General features: G+C 40.3%; 2 protein-coding genes across 8 annotated transcripts in view; both read right to left on the bottom strand.

The window, feature by feature from the left end:
* Positions 1–1,435: 1,435 nt before the first annotated feature.
* LOC123512250 (KH domain-containing protein akap-1-like) lies at positions 1,436–21,027 on the bottom strand. Of its 3 annotated transcripts, none has more exons than XM_045268522.1 (9): positions 20,767–21,027; positions 20,023–20,631; positions 18,239–18,358; positions 16,414–16,537; positions 15,247–15,395; positions 14,475–14,655; positions 13,597–13,806; positions 9,520–9,653; positions 1,436–8,669 (listed from the first exon to the last, which is right to left on the bottom strand). In XM_045268522.1, the coding sequence occupies exons 1-9, from the start codon at positions 21,025–21,027 to the stop codon at positions 8,598–8,600; spliced, it is 1,860 nt and encodes a 619-aa protein (XP_045124457.1). In that variant the 3' UTR covers positions 1,436–8,597. The 3 variants fall into 3 exon arrangements, with proteins under 3 accessions (XP_045124457.1, XP_045124456.1, XP_045124455.1); XM_045268521.1 differs by having other exon boundaries at positions 20,023–20,658; positions 20,794–21,027; XM_045268520.1 differs by having other exon boundaries at positions 20,023–21,027.
* Positions 20,821–23,811, bottom strand: part of LOC123512253 (mucin-22-like) — a 24,347-nt gene continuing 21,356 nt past the window's right edge. For 2 of the 5 annotated variants that reach the window (XM_045268527.1, XM_045268525.1), the window contains exon 2: positions 20,821–22,594. In XM_045268527.1, coding sequence (XP_045124462.1) covers positions 21,036–22,592 — 1,557 coding nt within the window. In that variant the 5' untranslated portion in view covers positions 22,593–22,594 and the 3' untranslated portion in view covers positions 20,821–21,035. Of the gene's footprint in view, positions 22,595–22,976; positions 23,273–23,322; positions 23,438–23,527; positions 23,665–23,811 lie in introns of those variants that run through there. The other 3 variants (XM_045268528.1, XM_045268529.1, XM_045268524.1) reach the window with 3 other exon arrangements.

Genomic DNA, 23,811 nt, shown 5'->3' with positions numbered 1-23,811 from the left:
TCCTTCTCCCATTTTTCTTCTCCATATCCATCCCTGCCTCCATATTTCCTTCCCTTCTTTCCTCCTCATTGTATCACCATCTTAGTGAGGAGTACAATAGCTTTACGACCCTCTGGTGTAACAAGTGATCGGTTGACTCAAGGCTTTGATTCACGGTTCTCATCCTTCAAATGTCTCGCCGTCTTATTTAACTCGTTAGAATACACTTGACTGGAAGTTGTTCGCGAGTTTATGAGTAGTTTTCATGATTATAAGGAATATTTAAAGAAAGTTATGTTATTAGTGGGTAAAATGGTCATAAAACTTGAAAGAAAATGTTAATAGGCTTTGATAGTTGTCTTAATGAGAGCAATAATCTTTACAGAGTTCGGAGTTTCATGGGTCTCGAGTCAAGTATTTTGCTGCGTGTGATCTCCGTCTGTGGAACAAAGCCGCGTATGTGTTGCTGTTGAGAAGGAAATTGCGCCTGCTTACTACCACCGTCTAACTCTCATCATGTCAAGCAGGTATTTATTTATTTTTCCAGGTGTTTCTTTGTATAATTGCTATCACTATGTGGCTATCTACTGCTTTTCTTTTATTTATTCATTCATTACATCAGGTATTTATTGATTTATTCCGTCAGTTTAGTTATTTATTTACTTCTTTATTCGTCTGTATACGAGTAATTGCTATCACTGTATGGCTATTTATTATTTTTTTTCTATTATTCATAAGGTTAGGTATTTATTCATATATTTATTTAGTTTATATATTTATTTACTTGGTGTTAATAATTTGTGGTTATTTATTGGCTTCGTATGATAAATAACTATCTATATGACCATCTACTGTTTTTTTTCTGTTTCTTCATTATACTATTATCATTATCTTTATTATTATCATATTTAATGAGTTGCGTTACTAGTTGCTCACGTTGTTATATTTTACGTGTGTTTTGTTCTCAGTATTGATTTTTATGGTTGTGGCTGAGTCATGAAGTCAAATCCCTTTCTTCACTTTTCATTTATATTGCTTTGAATGATGACTAAGGAATCACTTTTAGTATGAGAGATTATTAAGTTTTTTTTTTTCTATGGTCTCTCTCTCTCTCTCTCCTTTTGTTATGTTACAGCTGCTAAATTCTCTCTCTCTCTCTCTGTTTTGTTATGTTACAGCTACTAAATTCTTTCTCTATATCTCTCTCTCTCTCTCTCTCTGTTTTTGTCATGTTACAGCTGCTATACTGTCTTTCCATTATGTAAGTACACAATATACTGCTGTAGTAAGTAATGTGCAGTATTAAAATTTGACAATCTCAACTTCTATTCTGGACATTTTTCTTGTTAACTTTCCTACAAGAGCATTTATTCTTTTTATTCTATTCTTATTTGTGTGCAAATAATAATAAACCAATAAGTAAGAAATAATAACGAGGGACATGAAAGTCACAACGCATTTTTGCATACGTTTATTTTTCATTCATATAAAATACTGGTTTACCACACATACATACAGAACATAAATATCACCTTTAAAATTTTGCTTACCCTAATTCAGGCTGCACACATAGGATAACAATATACCTAATTAAGAACAGAGGATACAACCACAGCTCACCCACTGACAGCCGCCTCTCAGCCCAGGGTGGATGCCACACACTCACACCACAGCAGCTTGCATAGTGTCATCACCACATGAGTTGTCTTTGTACACTGGTGACCATAGAGTAACCCCCCACTCACTCATTTCCACTGTGCTTTGCTTCCTCTTAACCATCTTACATCTTCTTTAAGTCACAATATTAGATTATCTTCCATGGACACAAATATAATGTCCGGTTAATTTTGTTTATGTTACGAAATTTGAGGAGACTGTTGTACATTCATTCATCTTTATACCAGGCTGGCAATCCCACATAGGAAGGCTCAAACAGGCATCACACTCAATAGCTTGCTGGACCACCTTACTACTGCTAGGAGCTTAGGTATAATAGAGCTAGTTACATGCATCCATAGTTGTAGTACATATAGGAGTTGCCTGTGACTATGGAAAAGATTATTTATCAGTGAGTCCTGTTCTCTTAGCAAAACCCAACACTTGAATTTATTGATCAGAGGATTGCACAAGACACAGTGGAGATGAGTATTGTTACTCTTCTATTGTCCTTGTAGTACAACAATGAAATACAAACAATTTTTTTTTTAAACAATTGATATGGTTTCCTTAAATCCAAAATAACTGAAAAGAATTATTAGTCTTCAATACTAAAGGAAGTGCTGCTGGAACACATTAAACTCCTAAGCTACACTCCAAACAACTCAGAAAATGTAGCCATCTTTTTCTTTTGACCAGAATAAGAAAATTTTATTTAGTTTATATTGTTTTGGATTACCTCATTGCATGTTAAATAATGTTAAGAATAAATTTGACTACGAACTTTGTATTGCAGGAGTCCCCAACACTGCAACAGCTCCAGTGCCTGTATCACTGATACCTCTGGACCTGCAGTCAGTGGATGCCAACCTTTGGTTTCCCCACATGCAGTCCTGCCATCTGTGCTACAGCGGTCTGGATGACAACACACTCTGAGGTAATCCACACAATAGGACTTCATGAAATACTCCAATTAATTATCAGGCAAGCATCCCAAATGTGTCAGATTCCTTCCTGCATGGTTTATTTATTCAGCAGGTGAATGTGTCGTGAGTATTGCTTATTTATTCAGCAGGTGAATGTGTCGTGAGTATTACAGGTTAGTGGGTCATGATTGGCTCACATGTCAGGCTTGTATTCTTAAATCATTTCTTTCTCTTACAAGGACTAATTTCAGAGACCTTATTGATGATTAATTGGGTTCTCATGGTTTTATTTTGTAGTGATAGTGTAATCCTTGCTGCATGATCATTGTAATTACAGAAACATCTTAAAAACCCCTTAGGACTTCCACTACAACCTGTTAAAAGTAATCTGGACAAGAAGCTAAGACTTTAGAGAATGCAATCCTCAGTATAAACCGTACTGTACACATCAGCAGTGAACCTCTAGGTATGGGAGTCCGGGTACAGACACACATGCACCTCCCTGAGAACCTGGATGAGAAATATCTGGCTGGCATCACCTGAGAAATTGTTTAAGCAAGGAACACACAATACAAAGCTGGTGAACAGAGGATTCAGGCACGACACATCCCAAGAAAGATTACAACATGGTGTCTAGAATAAAAATGTAAAGAACAACACTGATGTAAACACACTTTTCACATGGTCTTGTAACACTTCTTTAAATTTTTTCCTGCTTTTAATTAATACCTTTTTCTTTTTTCCTTTTTTTTTTTTTTTTTTTTTTTTTCTTTTACTTATCCCTTACTTCAGTAAATCTTGTTACACCTTTTCTTCGATGTTAAACTATTTAATTCTTGAACAGGTCACAGAAAAAGATGTCACCTCACAATCATCTACAAGCTAGTGAATTTTGGAGGTCACAAGAATGTTCCACAATACCTGTCATCACAAGTGTGGTGCCATCACAAGTGTGGTGGTCTCACTCTGGGATACAGCTTCTCTCCCCTCCATCAACAACCAAACATCAAGACCTACTCATACATATCCTACAGCACAGTTTGTATATCTCAAAATAACTATGTACACAGTCTGAAAATGATACATACATTGTACTTTGGATCACCACAGTAGAGTGCATACATGCCAAACTCATACAGAAAGGGCTTGAATCACTTAAAATTTCATGTGAAATGGTTCCCAGCATTCACAAAGCCTGTGCTTCAGACAACCTCTTGAACACCAAGGAGACATTGTGGCTGTCTTCAGCCTGAGGTTTGAACTTGTTTGATTTTGGAGATTCCGAAGCAAAAATTGACAAACACACACTAGGTATTTTAAGTTGGAAATAGTGAAAATATTAACAGTAACGTGAAGTTTAGAGATGAGAATAAGGAGTGAAATTAACATTTTAGGATTTTATGATCCAAAATAGAGAAATGAACACCTCAAGATATCTGTTCATGTCGGAAAGATGAGGGAAATGAGCATTTAAATCCATAATAAGGAAATGAACACTTCAAAATAATCTTCATGTCAGAAAGATAAGAGAAATGAACACTAATCAAATTCAAAATAGAGAAATGAACACTTCAAGATCATCTTTTCATAGTGAAAGACAAGAGAAATGAACACAAGTTTTAAAGTGCTGTAAGTGTCATGTAGAGAGATAACCAGTGAGTCTGTAGCTGCAGTAACATTATTAACCTTTCCTTCATTTTTGTGGTATTGCACAAAGGCACATTCACCTCCACTTCCTTTCCATTGGGGTCCTTAATCCTCTCCACATATGAATAAACCTTCACCAAAAATCAATCCTGAGGAAGATACTCAACTTGCTTCTAAAAAATAAAGGAATAAATAAATAAAGTTATATAAATTATATAAGTAACATCTTGTACTAAAGTCACTGCCAAATCCTTGTCATTGCAATAACAAAAGGTCATGAGAAGTAATGGGATAAACTTTCCCGGTCATGATGCAGGTCAAGACTCGCAATCATCTAAGAATACGAAGGAAGCAAGTACAGTAACTGCCCACTTGACTTAATAATTGCATCACTCCATTCTGGTACATCAAACATTTTGCCCAGAATATGAAAGCATTTGATTTGGCAACCTCCAGTATGGGATGTCAGCCTGACCCACAGATTTAAGAAACTGCATAAATAACATCAGGAGAAGGTGCAGTGGTGCATGAATGGTTCAGTATGCTAGCTTAGTTCTTGTAAGCTGTAGCTTTATTGCCTTTGACCAGTAACATTCTTACATATAAAAATAAAATAAAAGAATCGGATTGGACATCCTATTACAGTTACTTGATGACTTAAGTATTGTGTACTGTCTCCAGCAGAGGGTACAATCAATACCTGTAATGGTCTGCACTATTACCACTTTACCATACTTGAAGGTGTTACTACATACTTGTTGTAGTGTCTAGTTTGGCATCATGACACCAATTATTTTCACAAGTGACTCACAACACCGGCAATTTATCCAGCAGTGTGCAATGAAGGTTCAATGTTTGGTGTACCATGGGGCAGCCTGACACCATTCGTGACATGGCGATAGATAATATCCATAAAATGTTCATTTCTGCCATACAAAAATATCTATCTATATGTACACATATACAGCTTAAAATATGAAGCAAATAGCCGCTCAAAACTGCACCTATCTACTGTTAGAACATTGGAAGAAACACTTCAAAATAACAAATAAACCAAGTTAATTGAATACCATACAACTATTTACAAAACTGGTAGTACAGCCTGAATTAGACAAACTTGTATAATAAATAGTGACTTATTATTTGTAGTCAGATTTGTTGACAACAATAAATATCTGTAAATACTACCACTGAAAACACCAAATTACATCAGCCAGTACATTTTCCTCAATCAGTCAGCCAAAGAAAGACAGGAGACCAAGGGATGACTTTTCAAACACACACACACACACACACACACACACACACACACACACACACACACACACACACACACACACACACACGTCAGTGGCTATGAGAGTCTAAAAGAGCTGTGTAATACATACAGGCTCAACCTTGACTTAGCACAGCTTTGCAACAAATCAAAATAACTCTGTTAACCATTTAAAACTCCAAAGGGACTGCAGTGTAGTTCACCACACAAGGCTGTGCTTATCACCTTAATCTCCAACTCCTTTCACAGATATCTGCTATGGGGACGGCCTATCACACAGCTCTGCAGGAGCAACACTGCCACTTTACTCCCTGCCCATCATGCAAGGCAACTAAGAGAGAACTGAGTGAGGGGTTGGGAATCTCTGTATTTATTCCCATGGTGAGATATGATAGTTATTGCTTCAGTAACTGCATGAAATCTTGAAACTTTGTTACCTGGTTACCATTATCAGTAAACTTGCCTTGCTGTGAGAAGTTTTGTAATGTGAACTTGGATTACTGTGTCAAAAATTTGGTTACGGTTTAAAACAGGATCCATTTTCTTCTGTGTAAAAAAAATAATGTCCTTGAGCTGAGTGTAGTTTGAGAATGCGGCATAAACTTAAAATTTTTGGCAGTGTGGTCTTTGCACTATAGGTTCATGATCAATGTAAAAACCAGTACAGTATGAAACAGAGGCTAGCATGACCCCTTCAGGTGATGTATCATTGTTTTGAAGCTGGAGGAAGGACACACTGCATGACTTCAGAACAGCATGAGGTATAACCACTCACTTTACAATACCACTACAAGTTAAGCATCAGCCAACCAGGCAACAATGTAACAAGGTATAATGTGATGGCTGTGGTATTTATTAATCTGGAAGCAGTGTGTTTCTCAAGCTCTGTCCACAAACTCTAGCAGTGCTCACCAGCAGCACAAGTGAATGGTCTGGGGCAGTCACAAACCAATAGGAGCCAATGAAGCTGGTCCTTATCCATTTTAATATTTTACAAAGAAGATAGTCAATATAGTTCTGAACTAACACATTAAGAAATGTTGTCTAGGTCAGCAATCTTTTGTAGGTAAAAAGAGAGACTTTTTGCTGATCATTATTGTTAATAGTATCAAGGACAGTGCTTTGTCTTCAAGAGAAACTTTGTCTGGCAGTGACCCAACAAAAAGTCCTTTTCCAACTGGTGACAACACAGTCACCAGCATGTGCACTCCCCTGGTCTGCCTGTGTGCACAAACATAAACAGGTAAAGTCCCTGCTTGTGCATGCAGACAGTGTGCTCGGTGCTGAGTTATGTGGACTGGGCTTTTATAATCTGTTCAATATTATGTTGACATGAAACACACTATGTTGTTTGCTTTTCTACTTGCTGTAATGGGATTCAGCAGGTTATTTTCAAGCTTCATAGAACTGAAATTCAACCAGTAATTCAGTAATGAGTGCTATTTAATTATATATATAAAAAAAGGTGAAATGTAGACAAATTATGGATGACCAATTTTTTAAACTATAAATATCAAACCATAAAAAGGGATAAGAGGTTAATGTTTCACACTCAGAAATTAACCTTCTCATCATGCTGACCACAACTCAGAACAAAGGAGAGGTGAAAATAATCTGTCCTTGTTGCAATGACACAACCACATCACAACACACATTTCACCTCATCAAAAAACCCTCGACACAAAGTTCATACAGCATTGTCTGTATATAATTTGAGTTTAATACCAAATACTTCCTTTGCAAACTGAAAATACAAATGACATTACTTAATACAGCATTGCCTATAGATAATTTGAGTTTAATTACCAAATACTTTCCTTCGCAAACTGAAAATACAAATCACATTACTTAATATTTTTCCATCTGGAAGTGAAACATGTGGCCCATTACCATGAGCTATCGAGTTTTTTTTTTTTTAGATTTTTTCCTTTTCATTTTTTTGGCTTTGACTGTAACTTAATCTTTTTACTGCCTAACGTATCTTTAGTGTGGCTGTGAAGTGTGTGATGACAAATAGTGCTAAGAATGAGATAGTAAAGGTACAAGTAACAAGAGCAAAACATTCTTACGTCAAGCGCTGTGGTGAACATACTGTGGAGAGAGAGAGAGAGAGAGAGAGAGAGAGAGAGAGAGAGAGAGAGAGAGAGAGAGAGAGAGAGAGAGAGAGAGAGAGAGAGAGAGAGAGAGAGAGAGAGAGAGACCAGCAGTATTGAAGTGATGAGGGAAGATGTGTAATCTCTTCCCTTGATGCAAAACTGAAGAGGTTCTTTAAATAGGTATTGATGTGTGTGTGTGTGTGTGTGTGTGTGTGTGTGTGTGTGTGTGTGTGTGTGTGTGTGTGTGTGTGTGTGTGTGTGTGTGTGTGTGTGTGTGTGTGTTGTGCAATCACGGGGACCCATAAATACACACAAAACAAAAGGTAACGTAACACAAAACCCTGAACTTGCTTACAATTATTCTCCCCAGAGCCGCAAAGGACTTTACATTAAGGGTGTCTAATCTACAGGTAGCCTTGCTCTTCCCTTGTGTCTGCTACGCTACACACTACGCCACACTATCCACTGCCTTACTCCTACCGTGACCTCACAGGTATGAATCATAAAGCTATAAAGAAGCGGTAGCTGTGTTGGGGTCTGATCAGAACATACAATTCTAGCACACAGATGCAGTCTTACAAATAAAAGCAATATACTGTCACAGCCAAAATTTATAATTAAAATTACCGGCTTATAAAAGATAAAAATCTACCTTCTCTGTTTGCATCGTTGGTACTCCGAACGAACGGCACGGCTTTACAAAAAAACATCCAGACAAAGATCATTATTTTACATTATTTACAAGAACTGTAAACTAAAACTGGCTATTGTCTTGTCAAAATTTCATGTATGGCATAAAGTATCTAGGCTGTAATCAACTCAATATTTTACAAGTATAAACTAATAGTGATTTCATCCCTGTGATAATTTAAAACTCCTGCACTGCAAGAACGTTATAAGACTATTATTAGTGATGCGAGGGCTTCCATTACTCACTATGTCCAGCCGGGAAGCATCACTCACAGGTCGCACAATTCGAGTCGACAGTTTGCTACTTCTACTCGCTCTTTCCAGCTTTCAACTGGAGTGCTGTGGGGAGATCCATTGTGCATGATCCAATTCAACCAGCTTTTCATTCAACAGCACAAACTGAAAAAAGTGCATTTGTTAGTAAGTGCAATGCAACACAACAACAGAACAGGACTGCACCATTAAACAAATACTCTCTTTCCTCACCACTACAACCTGTCACTTCCACATTCCAGTCACTTCCCAACTAATGATGACCACTTTCTCTCTCTTGCCCATACCACTTTCAGAACTTCCTACTTATTTTAATAGCTTCAATCTTTCTCAAATCCATTTTCAACTTTCTCACTTTATCCTGTACCCCCCCTGCCCCCACCCCACCTCATACCCAACTCTCTTAATACATTCTGGAATCATAATTATACAAGTACATAACACCCAAAAATCAAGTGTAAAGCAAGTACACAACCCTGAAATCAAAGTATCAGCACTACTCCCATCACAGCCCTTGAGGTCTTGCTTGGTGTGTCCCAGCTTGGTCCACTGTCCTACAAGGCTGACTATAAAGGCAAAATTCTCAAGCTCAACAATCAGGAAAGGGAAAAAATAATAAAGTTGAAGATTGAGAACATTACAATAAAAAATAGGAATGAGCTGCGTCTACAATAAAAAAAATAGGAATGAGCTGAAAATAGGAATGAGCTGCATCTACAATAATCTACAATAAAAAAATAGGAATGAGCTGCATCTATAATAATGAAATAGGAATAAGCTGAAAATAGGCATGAGCTGGATCTCGCATAACAAGGTAGATGAATGAAATAAACACGGCAGCCAAATTTTAGTGGTCACCAGTGATATTTGAATGAGATAGATAAATTCACAGATAAAAGGGAATAGGTGGGTATATTTTATAGGCCTGATGACTTCTGGAAGCTTCCCTTAATTCCTTATGCCCTCCTGTACTCACTTGATCCTTGTCTCGCCGGTACAGGTTTATCAAAGGAACGTAGTCTTCGGTATAGGACACCACCACCGCAAACAGGATCACTCCGCTCACCAACTCCTCCATCACTGAGGTGGCGGTGTCACTCCACATGTCACCTGAAGCACGAGAAGACACATCACCACCTTCACAATCCCATTGCTGCTTTGTGTCACTCTGGTCAGGCACTTATCATGTATCAAGTTGTTGGTGCAGTCAGTACAGCAGTTTATGGTAACATTATTATAATTCATCAACAGAAATGTATGTACTCTTTAAGGACACTCTTGTGTTTACCTGGTGGCTTCTTGCTGCTTTCTTCAAGTGATTATGGATAATGTGTTTAATGTCAATATGTGTTTGTTTATGATCTTTCTAAAACTAATAAAGCAACTGAATGTATTTATCATATCTTTCTCACTAAATGTAGCATAAGCTAGTGCCTCTTCTTACTTCCTTGTCATCACACAAGTCTGCATCACTAGCTTTCTAACATAATACATATTTGCAAGCACAAGATATCATTTGCATTCCTCAATGAGCAGGCTGTAAAGCTGCACAATTGTCATTAGAAACAACAACACTCATGGCAAGATGAGATAACACTTAATTCAATTTTTCACCTTACAATGATTCGTTCAGGAACTAAGATATGGCATCCCTTGGAATTTAACAGAAATACTACCTTACCTCACCACATGCGTCAAGAATTACTTTTCTGAATGATGACTTCAAGTTGATGTAATACAAATTATGAGGAAAAAATAAGTAATCATGTTTTATATGAGTGATAAAAAATTTTAGATGGAAGGGGTAAGACAACAATTAAAATACAGTAACCACAAAAATTACACTTATGCAAATGTAAACACCCTATAATCTATCAAATCAACATATACTGAAATGATAAGAATTACTCACACACACACACACACCGCATACTGTAGTGGTTAGCACGCTTGACTCACAATCGAGAGGCCTTGGTTCGAGTCCCGGTAAGCGGCGTGGCAAATGGGCAAGCCTCTTAATGCGTGGCCCCTGTTCACCTAGCAGTAAATAGGTATGGGATGTAACTCAAGGGTTGTGGCCTCGCTTTCCCGGTGTGTGTTGTGTTGATGTGGTCTCAGTCCTACCCGAGGATCGGTCTATGAGCTCTGAGCTCGCTCCGTAATGGGGAGGACTGGTTGGATGACCAGCAGGCGACCGAGGTGAATTACACACACACACACACACACACACACACACACACACACACACACACTAGGTTTGGAGGAGAGGGAGCATCGTCAAGACTGGACTTGGTCTTTAGTACAGAGCCAATGGTCATTGAGGAGATGAGGGTGGAGTGCCCTTTAGCAAAGAGTGATCATGCAGTTTTGGAGTTCAAGGTGATAGACGAAGAGAAATCTAGAAGAAATGAAGAATATAAAGTGGGAAGATGGAATTATGCCAAGACAGATTTTGGAAACCTAAAGAAATTCTTTCAAGAGACAAATTGGATGAAATTCAAGAGTGCTAAGGAGCAAATGAAAAGTGGAAGGAATTTATAAAAATATACAAAGAAGGTGAGAAAAATTTGTACCAATAAGACAACATAGAGAAGTTGGAAAGCAGGACTGGTTTAACGATAGATGTGAAAAGGCTAGAACAAGAAAAGAGGATGCATGGAAGAGGTGGAGAAGGAAAAGACGGATTAAGCAGTGGGAAAGTTACAAAAGAGCAAGAAATGAATATGTGTTGATTAGAAGAGAAGAAAGAAAGAAACAAGAAAAGGATATAATTGATAAATGTAAAGACCAACCAAGGCTTTTTACAGACATGTGAACAACAACATCAAAAATAGAAAGTATTGAAAGTTTAGAAGTAAATGGAGTATGCAGTGAAGATCCCAGGAAATGGCAGAGGCTATGAATGGATGCTTTCGGAAGGTATTCACAAAGGAGACTGCTTTTGACAAACCACTGGTAATGGAACAGAAAGGGATTATGAAGGAGTTTCAAGTAACGGTGGAGGAGATCAAGAACATGATGGGGAGTTTAGAAGTGAGAAAAGCTGTGGGACCTGATGGGGTATCAGGATGGATTTTAAGAGAATGCAGGGAGCAATTGGCAGAAAAAGTTTGTGAAGTAATTGATGCCTCATTAAGGGAAGGCGTAGTGCCCCAAGACTGGAAAAGAGCTAACATTGTCCCAATCTATAAATCAGGTAACAAGAGAGACCCATTGAACTATAGACCAGTGTCACTTACAAGTGTGGTAGCTAAGATGTGTGAGAGGGTGGTGAAGAAAGACTAGATGGACAGACTTCTTGGAGAAAAATGACATACTTTGTGAGTGTCAATTTGGTTTTAGGAAAGGGCGTTCATGCACGACAAACCTGATATGTTACTATTCGAGGGTGATAGATGTAATACAGGAAAGAGATGGTTGGGCTGATGGAATATATCTGGATTTAAAAAAGGCCTTTGATAAGGTACCACACCAGAGACTGATCTGGAAACTTGAAATGGTAGGAGGAGTGCATGGCAGTTTACTAAAATGGATGGAAGACTTTTGGTAGGAAGAGAAATGAGAACAATAATTAAGGACAGACCATCAGAATGGGGATTGGTGGAGAGTGGAGTTCCACAGGGATCAGTGTTGGCACCAGTAATGTTCGCAGTCTACATAAATGACATGGTGGATGGGGTGTCCAGTTATGTGAGCCTATTTGCAGACGATGCAAAATTGTTAAGAAAAGTGAGATGTGACAAAGATTGCGAACTACTCCAGGAAGACTTGGACAGAATATGGAAATGGAGCTGTACATGGCAAATGGAGTTCAACACGACAAAATGCAAGAAAATAGAGTTTGGCAAGAGTGAAAGAAGAATCAGGAGTATGTACAAGATAGGAAATGAAGACATAAAACCAGTCATGAAGAAAAAGACCTTGGGGTGACAATTACCAATGACCTATCGCCAGAGAGACATATAAACAAAATAATTGGAGAAGTATTGAACTTATTGAGGAACATAAGAGTGGCGTTCGTATATCTAGATGAAGAAATGATGAAGAAAATAATTACTGCAATGATAAGACCGAGGCTTGAATATGCAACAATACAGTGGGCTCGAACTTAAAGAAACACATAAGGAAACTAGAGAAAGTACAGAGGGCTGCAACAAAATGGTGCCTGACTTAAGAGATTTGACTTATGAAGACAGACTGAAAAGAATGCAACTTCCAACCCTGGAAAACAGAAGAAAGGGAGACCTGATAGCAATATACAGAGTGATGATTGGCATGGAAAAAATGGATAGGGAAGATCTGTGTATGTGGAATGGAAGAATGTCGAGAGGGCATGGGAAAAAACTAAAATGGCCACTTATAGGAGAGATGTGAAAAATATAGCTTCCCTCATAGAAGGGTGGAAGCATGGAATAGTTTAGACGTGGAAGTGGTCAACGCAAGGAATATTCATGATTTTAAGAAAAAGCTGGACATTAATAGATATGGAGACGGGACAACACGAGCATAGCTCTTTTCCCGTATGTTACAATTAGGTAAATACAATTAGGTAAATACACACACACACACACACACACACACACACACACACACACACACACACACACACACAGACAGACAGACAGACACACATACATCACACAGTGCAGTGGTTAGCATGCTCAGCTCACAACCGAGAAGGACCGGGCTCGAGTCCCGGGCACAACAAGGCAAATGGGCAAGCCTCTTAATGTGTAGCCCCTGTTCACCTAGCAGCAAGTAGGTACAGAATGTAACTCGAGGGGTTGTGGCCTCGCTTTCCCGGTGTGTGGAGTGTGTGTTGTGGTCTCAGTCCTACCCAAAGATCGGTCTATGAGTTCTGAGCTCACTCCGTAATAGGGAAGGCTGGCTGGGTGACTAGCAGACAACTGTGGTGAATTACACACACACACACACACACACACACACACACACACACACACACACACACACACACACACACACACACACACTATAAAATAGAATCAGTGATGCCAAGCAGCACAAAGGTACAGTGAGAGCAAGGAACACACACCTGTGACCGGCTGCACCCCATGGAGGAAGCACTGGCTGGCCTGGAATGGCAGTGTCATGTAGTCGTATCGGATCTGCCTCAGGGAGGAGGAGGGAACAGTGACAGTGCCGCCGATGTCCAGCAGCAGCACCACAGACATGGCGTTGATGGAGCTGAGCACCTGACAGCGCATCCAGTGGTCGTTGATGTGTGCCACACACACTGTGCCATCTGCAGGGACACGACAGTGACAGGGAAAGGTGCAACACACCTGGAGCCACATGGCACTGTGGCACAATAATAGTGCACAGGGAATGACTGAGATGCATATAAGAGGGAGACACTTTGATATTGTACAAAGAGAGGACTACAAATGAAGCAGGTAAACAATGAGACAGCCACACAAAAAACAGTATTCTCAAATGTCCCTCTGCCTCATCTCCAACAGTCCAAGCACTTCAGTGAGCACCAGTGAGCAGTCTGTGTTGCATTCACCATCACACCACTGGCCACTGTCACTGCCTCACCATGGTCACTGTTCATGGGTCTAAATGGACTTTTCAAGAAAGTTTTTGATTATAGTAATAAATTAAAGAAAATTTTCAACATGAACAATTAAAAGCAACAGAAAACCTGACAAACCATCACTAAGATATTCAAAAATAGTCCCTAAGAAAATCCAAAGCATTACAAAGTATATAACCAAGACAGTCTTAAATACATCTTGTCTAACACACCACCACATCAACTCAGCATCAGTCACATGCTATCCCTCAATGCAAGAGGATTACTGGCAAAGGAAACAAAATTTACATAAAAATAAAAAGGCCCACAGAGGAGATTGTCTCCAGTGTCAGCACAGTTTTCATCCACAGCATCACTCCCAGCAGTCCACTCACCACTGATGGGACCGGGCAGAGGCGGCGTGTTGGAGCCGTCCCCATAATTGAGGTTCATGCAGGTCTGCAGGCGGTGAAGGGCAGAGTAGGAGGGATGCAGGGGCTGCTGCACCCACAGCTCGCCGCCACTCACCACCGCACTCACCCGCACCTCCACCACCACACCAGCCGTTAACTCAATCTGTACAGAGTGACGTACAATGCCAAACACTGTCTTTTTGTATTTTGGAGACTAACCTTTCACTTTTGTGTCACTAGTTTGAATAAATCTTACCACACACCCACACACACACACACAAAAACCTGAGTCAACAATATACAAGCTGACACTCATGCAAACACACAAGTGCACAGCAGCAATCACAGGTACGCTTTCCTCTCCTACATTCATTAATTCCTCAAAAAACTTAGCCAACAGGATTCTTATCAGTCATTATCCCACAACCTTCTGCTGTAATGTTCATGCTCTCTCCTTAATGTCTCCCTTCTGAAGTCTCCTCATCTCTTTCCCAAACATTTTCATCATTCACTGCCTAGGTTATTTTGCCTCCCATCCACCTATCCCCTGCACTCATTCCTGCATCACATACAACCCTCTTAACTCTTTCATGTAAATAGATTCTGGCCCAAAAAAAATAAATATATACAATTCCAATAAATATACAAGTCTTAAAAAAGTAATCTTAAAACGTCTGACACATGCAAATTCCAACAAGTCTTTGCAAACAACTCCATCAGCTCCAGGTGGCCAGGCAGAGCAGTGAGTACCCACCTGCATGCTCTGAGCATTGACCTGTGGCTGCAACTGTGGCTGTGCCTGTGGCTGACTGGACACCTGCTGCAGTGTGATGTCCGGGTACTGGCTCTCCGGGAAGTGTTTGCGGATCATCTCCAGCGCTGCGTTCACCTGTTGCTTGGTGCCTGATGGGGAGATAGTGATCATTGCAGTGTGTGTGTGTGTGTGTGTGTGTGTGTGTGTGTGTGTGTGTGTGTGTGTGTGTGTGTGTGTGTGTGTGTGTGTAGTAAGACACCCATCAAAACAATAATTTTCTTCCAGCAAGGTCTAATAGCACTAGTTGTGTTCTGGACTGGTTCTGGTCTGGATCAGTTCACGGGGTGCTGTGAACTCACCACCAATGCTCTCTTTGTGTCTCACAACTTAAGGGGGCAGTCACAGCCTGCTCTCTAAAGACAACTCTCCTCCCTCACATAAAATTACATGCACTTACTACACACACACACACTCTTCACTTGAAATAAAAAAAAATGATGAGTAACATTAGCCTCTGAGCCCCCTTCTAGGGAGGTGGCCGTAAATGCTCCCAGGTCGGACTGCTCTCTTTGTATCAACCATAAATGTCTCGGAACTTTTTCTACCTGCTTGTGTATTTCCACCTTCCTATAACTTGACTTCATTTACGAGGGAAGTTTCAAGACATTTATCCCTTTCTTTTGGTTAACTCTCTCAGACCTGCGAGGAAACTGACAACCAAGTGGGAGTTATCTTAATTTTGTTCCCCTTGGCCAACTTTCTTTTAAAAAGATAAGAATGTAAATCCAGTAAGGAAGAGATCTATATAAACACATTGGTTGGTTCTTCTCATCATGAATTGTTTTCTGTACTAAAATGTTCACATCTGAGTGCATATCTTCATCTTCATTACTTTTCATTATCATTGTGTTCCTGTATTTATGATTTGTCCCTAAACCTTATTCAAACATTTAAAATTTTTCTGTTAACCACCGATTTTTTCAACTCTATTGTCAGGGTATATACATACATCAGAGTGACATCATCATGAAAGCAACCAAGGTAAAGCACTTACAGAAAATTCTACTTCTGCTGCTATTAAGTAATCATAATAAAGATGAACAAATAAACATTGTTTACTATATCAATCAGCACCTCCAATTCTCTCTCTCTCTCTCTCTCTCTCACCTTCAACAGAGCACAGCTTCAATTTCCTGTTCTTGTGAGGGTGGACAATGACCGTCGCATCTGTCGCTGCCTTGATCTTGTTGATGAACGCTCCCTTCCTCCCGATGAGACGGCCCACCAGCATCTGACACACACACAACCATTTAAGCCAAGGTATTTTGTCCCATCAAGACAAATACAAGATAAAGATAAAGGCATTTCCATCTATTTTTGTCCTGTCATCATCTAAAACACTGAGCTTATTTTTCTCTTGCCATCTAAGACAAGATAAAAGTTAAGAATACCCAAGTTATTTTTGTCCCAGCAGCACCTGAGACACAAGATAAAGCTAAAAATATGTAAGTTACTTCTGTCCACATCCACACACCAGCCACACACCTGCCACACACACTCCACACTCCACTCACCACTGAAGGACAGAACATTCTACTTTGAATTCTGACTTCTCAATCTTAACCCCTTCAGTACTAGAATGCATTTTTATCATGAGTTTTGGATATGATTAGACTATTTCATTGACATTAGGAGGGGTCTATGGAGGTCAGAAGATTAATGGCTAGAGTCTTCACTATTCTAATCCCCGCATAAGCTTCTGAAGTTTTATAAAATCGCTATATTAACCAGAATGAATATGAAAACATGGCATGGTACAGAAGGGGTTAAATGCAATGACTAGAATCTTTAACCCCTTCAATACTGGGACACATTTTTACCTCAAGATTTGTGTATGATTAGACTATTTTATTGGCATTAGGAAGGGTCTATGGAAATCAGAAAATTAATGGCTACAGTCTTCACTATTTTAATCACCCACATAAGTTTCTGAAGCTGTATAAAATCACCAAATGGTACGCTGAATAAATATGAAAATGTCATGGTACTAAAGGGGTTAATAAAATCTTGTGTACATTCATTCATTCAGAAACACTTTGTCTCTCATCCTGACTGCCTTAACTCTCACAGCAATAAGGAACAATTCACAACACTAAAAGCAATGCATAGAATCTTTAAGAGCATCTGTAAGAGAGGGAATAAAAATAGTAGTTTGTGTGATGTCTAGTCAACATAATGCACAGAGTTGGCTGTAAGAAAAGGAATAAATGCTGCAAAGTAGTTTGTGATTAAGGAAATATATCATATCACAGTGGAGTTAAAATGGCATGCATATTATATAAAACTATCAAGTTTCTTAAGACTTTTTCCTATTAATAATGCAGAAATCATGTTTTATCTGTCATTAAAACCACAAAAACACCTTTAAAAAACTACAAAACTTCACGAGAAAGTAATGAAGGTGCAGGCAGAAATGGCTCAGAATATACTAATCCTTTTTAAGTAGAATCTGAAATGAAGAGTGACTATTTGAAACCTCATAGTGTCTAATCTCCATAAAGTCATCTAGGGTTACTGAAGAGAAGGAACATAAGAACATAAGAGGGAATCTGTAAGAGGCTTTTTTTTTCTTTATGTTGTGGCCTATAATGCCTAAAGGTTTACTTAAAGAGTATGGGAAGCACTGTTCAGCTTCCACCCATTAGTGGCGCTAGCAATTTTATTTATAGTGGTACACATATTAGGGCCCATATCATATATATTTTTTTAACATCTAGTATCTTGCTTTTCTTAATGTATCAACTGGGATTATGTGCTGTACATTATTATCATACAGTTTCAAATATGTTTGGACCAAATTAATATCGATACAGTATTATGTTAGTATTATTTTGTGCTCAGTAAAATCTATCAATCAATTATTCTATTTAACTATCTATTCATCTATTTATTCATCTATCTATCAATCTCTATCTACGTATGTGTCACTCACCTGTGGGATCTCAAAGTCATAAAAGATGTACTGTTCCTGATTGGAGGCTGGGAAGTTTGCTGGGCCAAACAGTGTCTCTGGCTCAATCTCACTGCTTCCCTGTCCACTGTCCATTGATTTCTGTGATGATAAAAATACACTCTTAAGTATAAACAACGACATACAAAAAGCATACAAAAAGGTGAAGAAAACTCTCCTCAATTGATGCTTCTTAAAGAGTTAGATTAAAGCACAAACTGGCGTTTACTTAATACGTACTTGTCACTTGAAGTATTTCCAGCCACAGGTGACAAAACACACTTTAAGCATAAACAAACACAGCCAAACATACAAAAAGGTGATAAAAACCCTCCTTAATTGATGCTTCTTTAAAATAATAGGAGAGTAGAGCACAAAACTGGTTAACACTTAATTCTCAACTCTAAACATAAAAAAAAAGTGAAGAAAAACCCTCCTTAATTGATGCTTCTTAAAAAAAATTGGAGAATAAATCACAAACTGGTTTTCACTTAATACTCCACCCCTGAAACTTTCCCAGCCACAGGTGACAAGATACACTCTAAACATGAACAAAGACAGCCAAGCATACAAAAATGTGAAGAAACTCCCTTCTAATTGATGCTTCTTAAAAAAACAGTGGAACCATGCGTGCTTTGGGATCCAAGGGGTCTCCAAGCGCACGGGTTCGAATCCTGTCCATGGTCCGAGTGTAGGTTGGGCTTCCTCACTCAGGGCAACGGTTTCCTAGCGGGTGGGCTTTGAGATAGGAGGTACCCCAAAAAGTATCCCCTTTAGCCCAGAAATTCCCGTGAAAAGCCCACATAGTATAGATTAAAAAAAAAAAAAAAAAAAAAATTGAGTTTACCTGAATTCTGGAGCACACCTAATACTCTTCCCATGAAATATTTCCAGCCACAGGACAGCTACCCCTCACCATCCTGCCCCAACATCTCCCTCAACAAAACATCAACATTTATCAAACCTACTCGTGTCCAGTTACATCAAATCAACTTATATCAAAACATACACTTTGACATTCTTCTTCCTGCTCCAAATATTAATGGGACTCGAGTTATTTCTACAGTGAGTTAAACAGTTAAGTTACATAAATAACTGCCTATGTATGTATGAACAGTAAAAGTAAGTATGAATATGTGATACAAATACTAATGCACGTTTTTTTTTCCTTTATTTATGTACGAGAGGGTTAAACTGGCCAAACACAACAGAAAGAGTTGGAAAAAAAAAAAAAAAAAAAAGGTGAGGTGAGGTGAGAAAGAGATGGAAAGACAGCATGAGAGAAGATCTGAAGAAGGGAATTAGTGAGAACAAAGTAAAAAGATCGAAACATATGGAAACGGCATCCTAATATAGAAATGAGCTTAAGCTGTGAAGAAAAATGGCATTAAATAAACCCAATATTGACTGCAGGAGTATAAATCAATAACTCACTCACTCACTTACTGACTCACTAACTCAGCCTCCATCCACTCAATTACTCACTGACTCATCCACTCACTCACCAACTGATTCACTTACTCACTCACCAACTGACTCACTTACTCACTCACTCATCCACTTACTCACCTACTCACTCCCTCATCCACTTACTTGCCCACTCACTCACTCCCTCATCCACTTACCCACTCACTCCCTCATCCATGTACTTGCCTACTAACTCACTCCCTCATCCACTTATTCATCCACTCACTCCACTCATCAACTAACTCACTTATCCACTAACTCACTGACTCATCCACTCACTCACTCACTCATCCACTCACCAGGCTGGATGAGTCACAGTTCATGTTGTCCTGCTCCGAGCCAAGGTCACAGTCCAGGTCGGCAGAGGCAGAGTCACCACGGCTCCTGACACTGCCCTTCTTGCTCCCATCACCCTTCACGGACGGGGCCACAATCTGCTCCCCTGCCACCACCTCCTTCACACTCTTCTCTGACACTGGGACGTCTTGCTTCTCAACGCTCTGTTCTCGTCTCTTTGTGCCCTCTTGGTTGTTACTTCTGTCGTCTTTACTTCCTTTCTCCTCCTGTTTCTTTGATTTTTCCTGCTTGTCACTCTCCTCTTGTTTCTTGTTCGCCTGTCTCTGTTCCTTCACGTTCTCCTGTTTCTTGTTACTCTGCTGCTGTTCCTGCTTTCTGTCATCTTTACTTCCGTTCTCCTCCTGTTTCTTTGATTTTTCCTGCTTGTCACTCTCCTCTTGTTTCTTGTTTGCCTGTCTCTGTTCCCTCATGTTCTCCTGTTTCTTGTTACTCTGCTGCTGTTCCTGCTTTCTATCCTCTTTACCTTCATTTTCCTCTTGCTTCTTTGATTTTTCCTGCTTGTCACTTTGCTCCTGCTTCTTGTTCGCCTGTCTCTGTTCCCTCACGTTCTCCTGTTTCTTGTTACTCTGCTGCTGTTCCTGCTTTCTGTCCTCCTTACCTTCATTTTCCTCTTGCTTCTTTGATTTTTCCTGCTTGTCACTTTGCTCCTGCTTCTTGTTCACCTGTCTCTGTTCCCTCACGTTCTCCTGTTTCTTGTTACTCGGCTGCTGTTCCTGCTTTCTGTTACTTTCTTTCTGTTCCTTGGTTGTTTCCTGCTTCTTGTTACTCTGCTTTTGTTCCTTGCTTACTTCTCTCTCATTACTGGTCTGCTTCTGTTTCTTATTCTTTTCTTGGTTACTGGTGTTCTCTTCCTCTTTCTTTGTTACTTTTTCCGTAGTGTCAGTCTTTTCCTCTCCTTTAGTTGTTGCTTCCTGCTTAGTTACTTTATCTTCCTTACTGCTGATCATCTCTTGCTTCAGGTCAGCTTTATTGCCACTTTGTTCCTCTTCTCTTGTTTATCTTCCTTACTGATGCTCTGTGCTTTCTTCTCAGTCTCCTCCCCTTGCTTAATGACAGTGTGGTCTTGGTCTTGGCTCTCTTCTTCCTTACTGTCAGTCAATTCTTCCTCCTCAGCTGGTGTTACTATAATCTGAGTCTCCACAAGGCATCTCACTTCACTGCTGGGTTCCTGAGGAGTGCTTTCCACTGTTTTGTCATTAGTTTCCCCTACCGCTGCATCTGTATTAGCACCACAAGCCTTCCTTCCATCAACAGTGCCTTCACAAGACACTAATGCACTCTCCTTCAAGGTACATTTCTCCTCAATGGGTGGCTGATTCAGTGAAGGCTGCTCATGATCCAATACTGCTGTCTGATTTTCTTGGTTCCCTTCAGCAGTTGTAACAGGATGTTCCTTGTTTGTCTCAGCAGTCTCCTCAGGCTTGAAGGTAAATGGTTCAGTAGGCTTCTCTGTAGGGGAGGAGTCATGTATATGCTTCCCTGAAATACAAATATCTTCTTCTGACTTCAGCACAAGAGTGTATTGCTGCTGTGTTGCAGTGCTAGCCTTTGATGCTGCTTCCTCAGTGTGAGTCAAGGTTGCCTCCGTGGTCTCAGAGGAAGGTAGTGTGGACACCTGGGGGCTGGATGCACAGGTGGTGTCGGGCAGATGTTCATGACACGAGGGGTCACACTGAGGCTTCACAATCAAGCACCGGGACAGTTCCTCCACCACAGGCACAGGAGCAGCATGAGAGCTCTCTGACTCTGACTTATTAGACTGTGTCTCTGGTACAATAGTTTCTGTATGTTCAGAATGACAAGTAGTTCCTGATAAGGTTGTAGTATTTGTATCACTGCACATGGTTTCATCACCTGCAACAGTGACATTAGTCGATTTCGTGTTACTTTCTTCTGAATCAGTACTGGGCAATACCACGTCATCATTTGTATCGTCTCGAGTCTCTGCATCTTTGTGAGGAGTCTCTGTATCTTTTTTGTGTTGCTCTGTCACACCACTGTGCTGCTCCTGTGGGTGTTGCAAGGAAACACTGTCACTTGTTTTCTCTGTCACAGCTTCAGGCACTTTCACTTCTGGCGTTGTCTCTTCACTCTCCACATGTAAACTTACTCCTGTGTCAAACTTGTTCTCTGCCACAGACACACATTCACTAACATTTTCAGCAACATTGAGAGGTGATTCTCTGGTGCAAGTGTCTTTGGATAATGGAGGATTTTCATGTGAATTTTGTTCAGCAGGATCAGCAGCAGCACTCTGCTTGACAGTCTCCCTGGTGATGGCCACGCCAGGCAGGTGGCCATTCAAGCGGTCATGGGAACTGTCCTTCTCTGATCTTGTATCTTGATGGATCCCGGACACACCGCTGCCCTCACTGGTAGCTTTCTGACCTATGTGTGTCCCTGGGGCTGTGCTAGGCTGGCCGGTGTCTCTCCGCCGGCCTGAACGAGCCATCAGGTACACCAGCGTCCCCACACCAGACACCGCCGCTGCTGCACCCAGCCACACCTTCATTCCTGGGGAGGGGAGGCTGCCATTACTACTCAATACTTCACCTCAGCTGTCACCACCACACCACCAGTCCCTCTACACACCATACCTCACACCCTGCCATCAACTAACACAAAGACTTTGAGGAAAAAACAATGACAGATTCTAAAGAGGCAACTGGCAGACCTCACCTATACTGAGAAGCACCAATCGCTCTGTCTATAGCTGAGGCTGAGTTTGGGAAGAACTAACACCATTCATTAAATGTAGGCTGGTCAAAAAATCAACACTGAAAAAACAATGGGCTTTAAATCACAGCTTCATCAAATGCCACCTGAAACAAAGGAAAAAAAAATAATACAACGAAATAAAGTACAACACATCAAGCAATAATAGCAACAAATTTACCTGATGAATACACTGCTTCCCAAACACTGCCATTCACTTTACAACACTCAACACGCCAGCCACCAGCCAGCCACGCACTGCCACCAACACAGCGTGAAGACAATGACACACCACACCTGGCTGACACTCTACACGCTACACCTCGTCCGCCACCCATGCAGTATTAGAGGCACGCACCACACAACACTCACCACTCACGTCCCTCACCAGTCACCAGGCCACTCCACCACATAGCCGTCACAAAGTAATCAAACAAACATTAATTTATTTAATGCCTCGTGTCTTCCCCGCCGAGACGAGATAATCCCCCGTATTTGACACCTATAGGCTACCACCACGTCCATACCTCACGCCCTGCAGCCCCGAGGTGACGAGGGTGAGGTCAACAAGTCCTCTCCCTTGTGACCTCACAATGATGACCTTCCCCAACACCACACCGCCATAAGACGCATTATTTCCCCCCTCACTACGTGCTACCACCCTCCCCTCACTCCCCCAACACGCCCACCAACTGGAATCCTAAAGAACACAACAGGCAGCAGGGTTCTCACCAGTCTCTGTGGGTGGAAAACAGTGAATTAGTACAGAGTTGGCAAACACGTGCACTCCCTTCTTCTATAAACACAACTGTTATGGTGGTGGTGGTGGTGGTGGTGGTCTGGGTCTTGGCCTGCATCGCACTGCTGGCCTTACACGCGCCATCCCTGTTTCGCAATGCATTCTTATGCTATTTTTCATTATAATTCGTTGATTTTTAAGTTCACAATTGTGGTATTATTTTTGTGGTTTGTTTTTTGATAGATATGCGTGAATTTCTTAGAATCAAACCCGGTTA

The sequence above is a fragment of the Portunus trituberculatus genome, chromosome 33, assembly GCF_017591435.1.
Source record: "Portunus trituberculatus isolate SZX2019 chromosome 33, ASM1759143v1, whole genome shotgun sequence".
Lineage (NCBI taxonomy): Eukaryota > Metazoa > Arthropoda > Malacostraca > Decapoda > Portunidae > Portunus > Portunus trituberculatus.
Note: the sequence above shows the minus strand (reverse complement) of the source record. Positions and strands in the feature narration are given on the sequence as shown.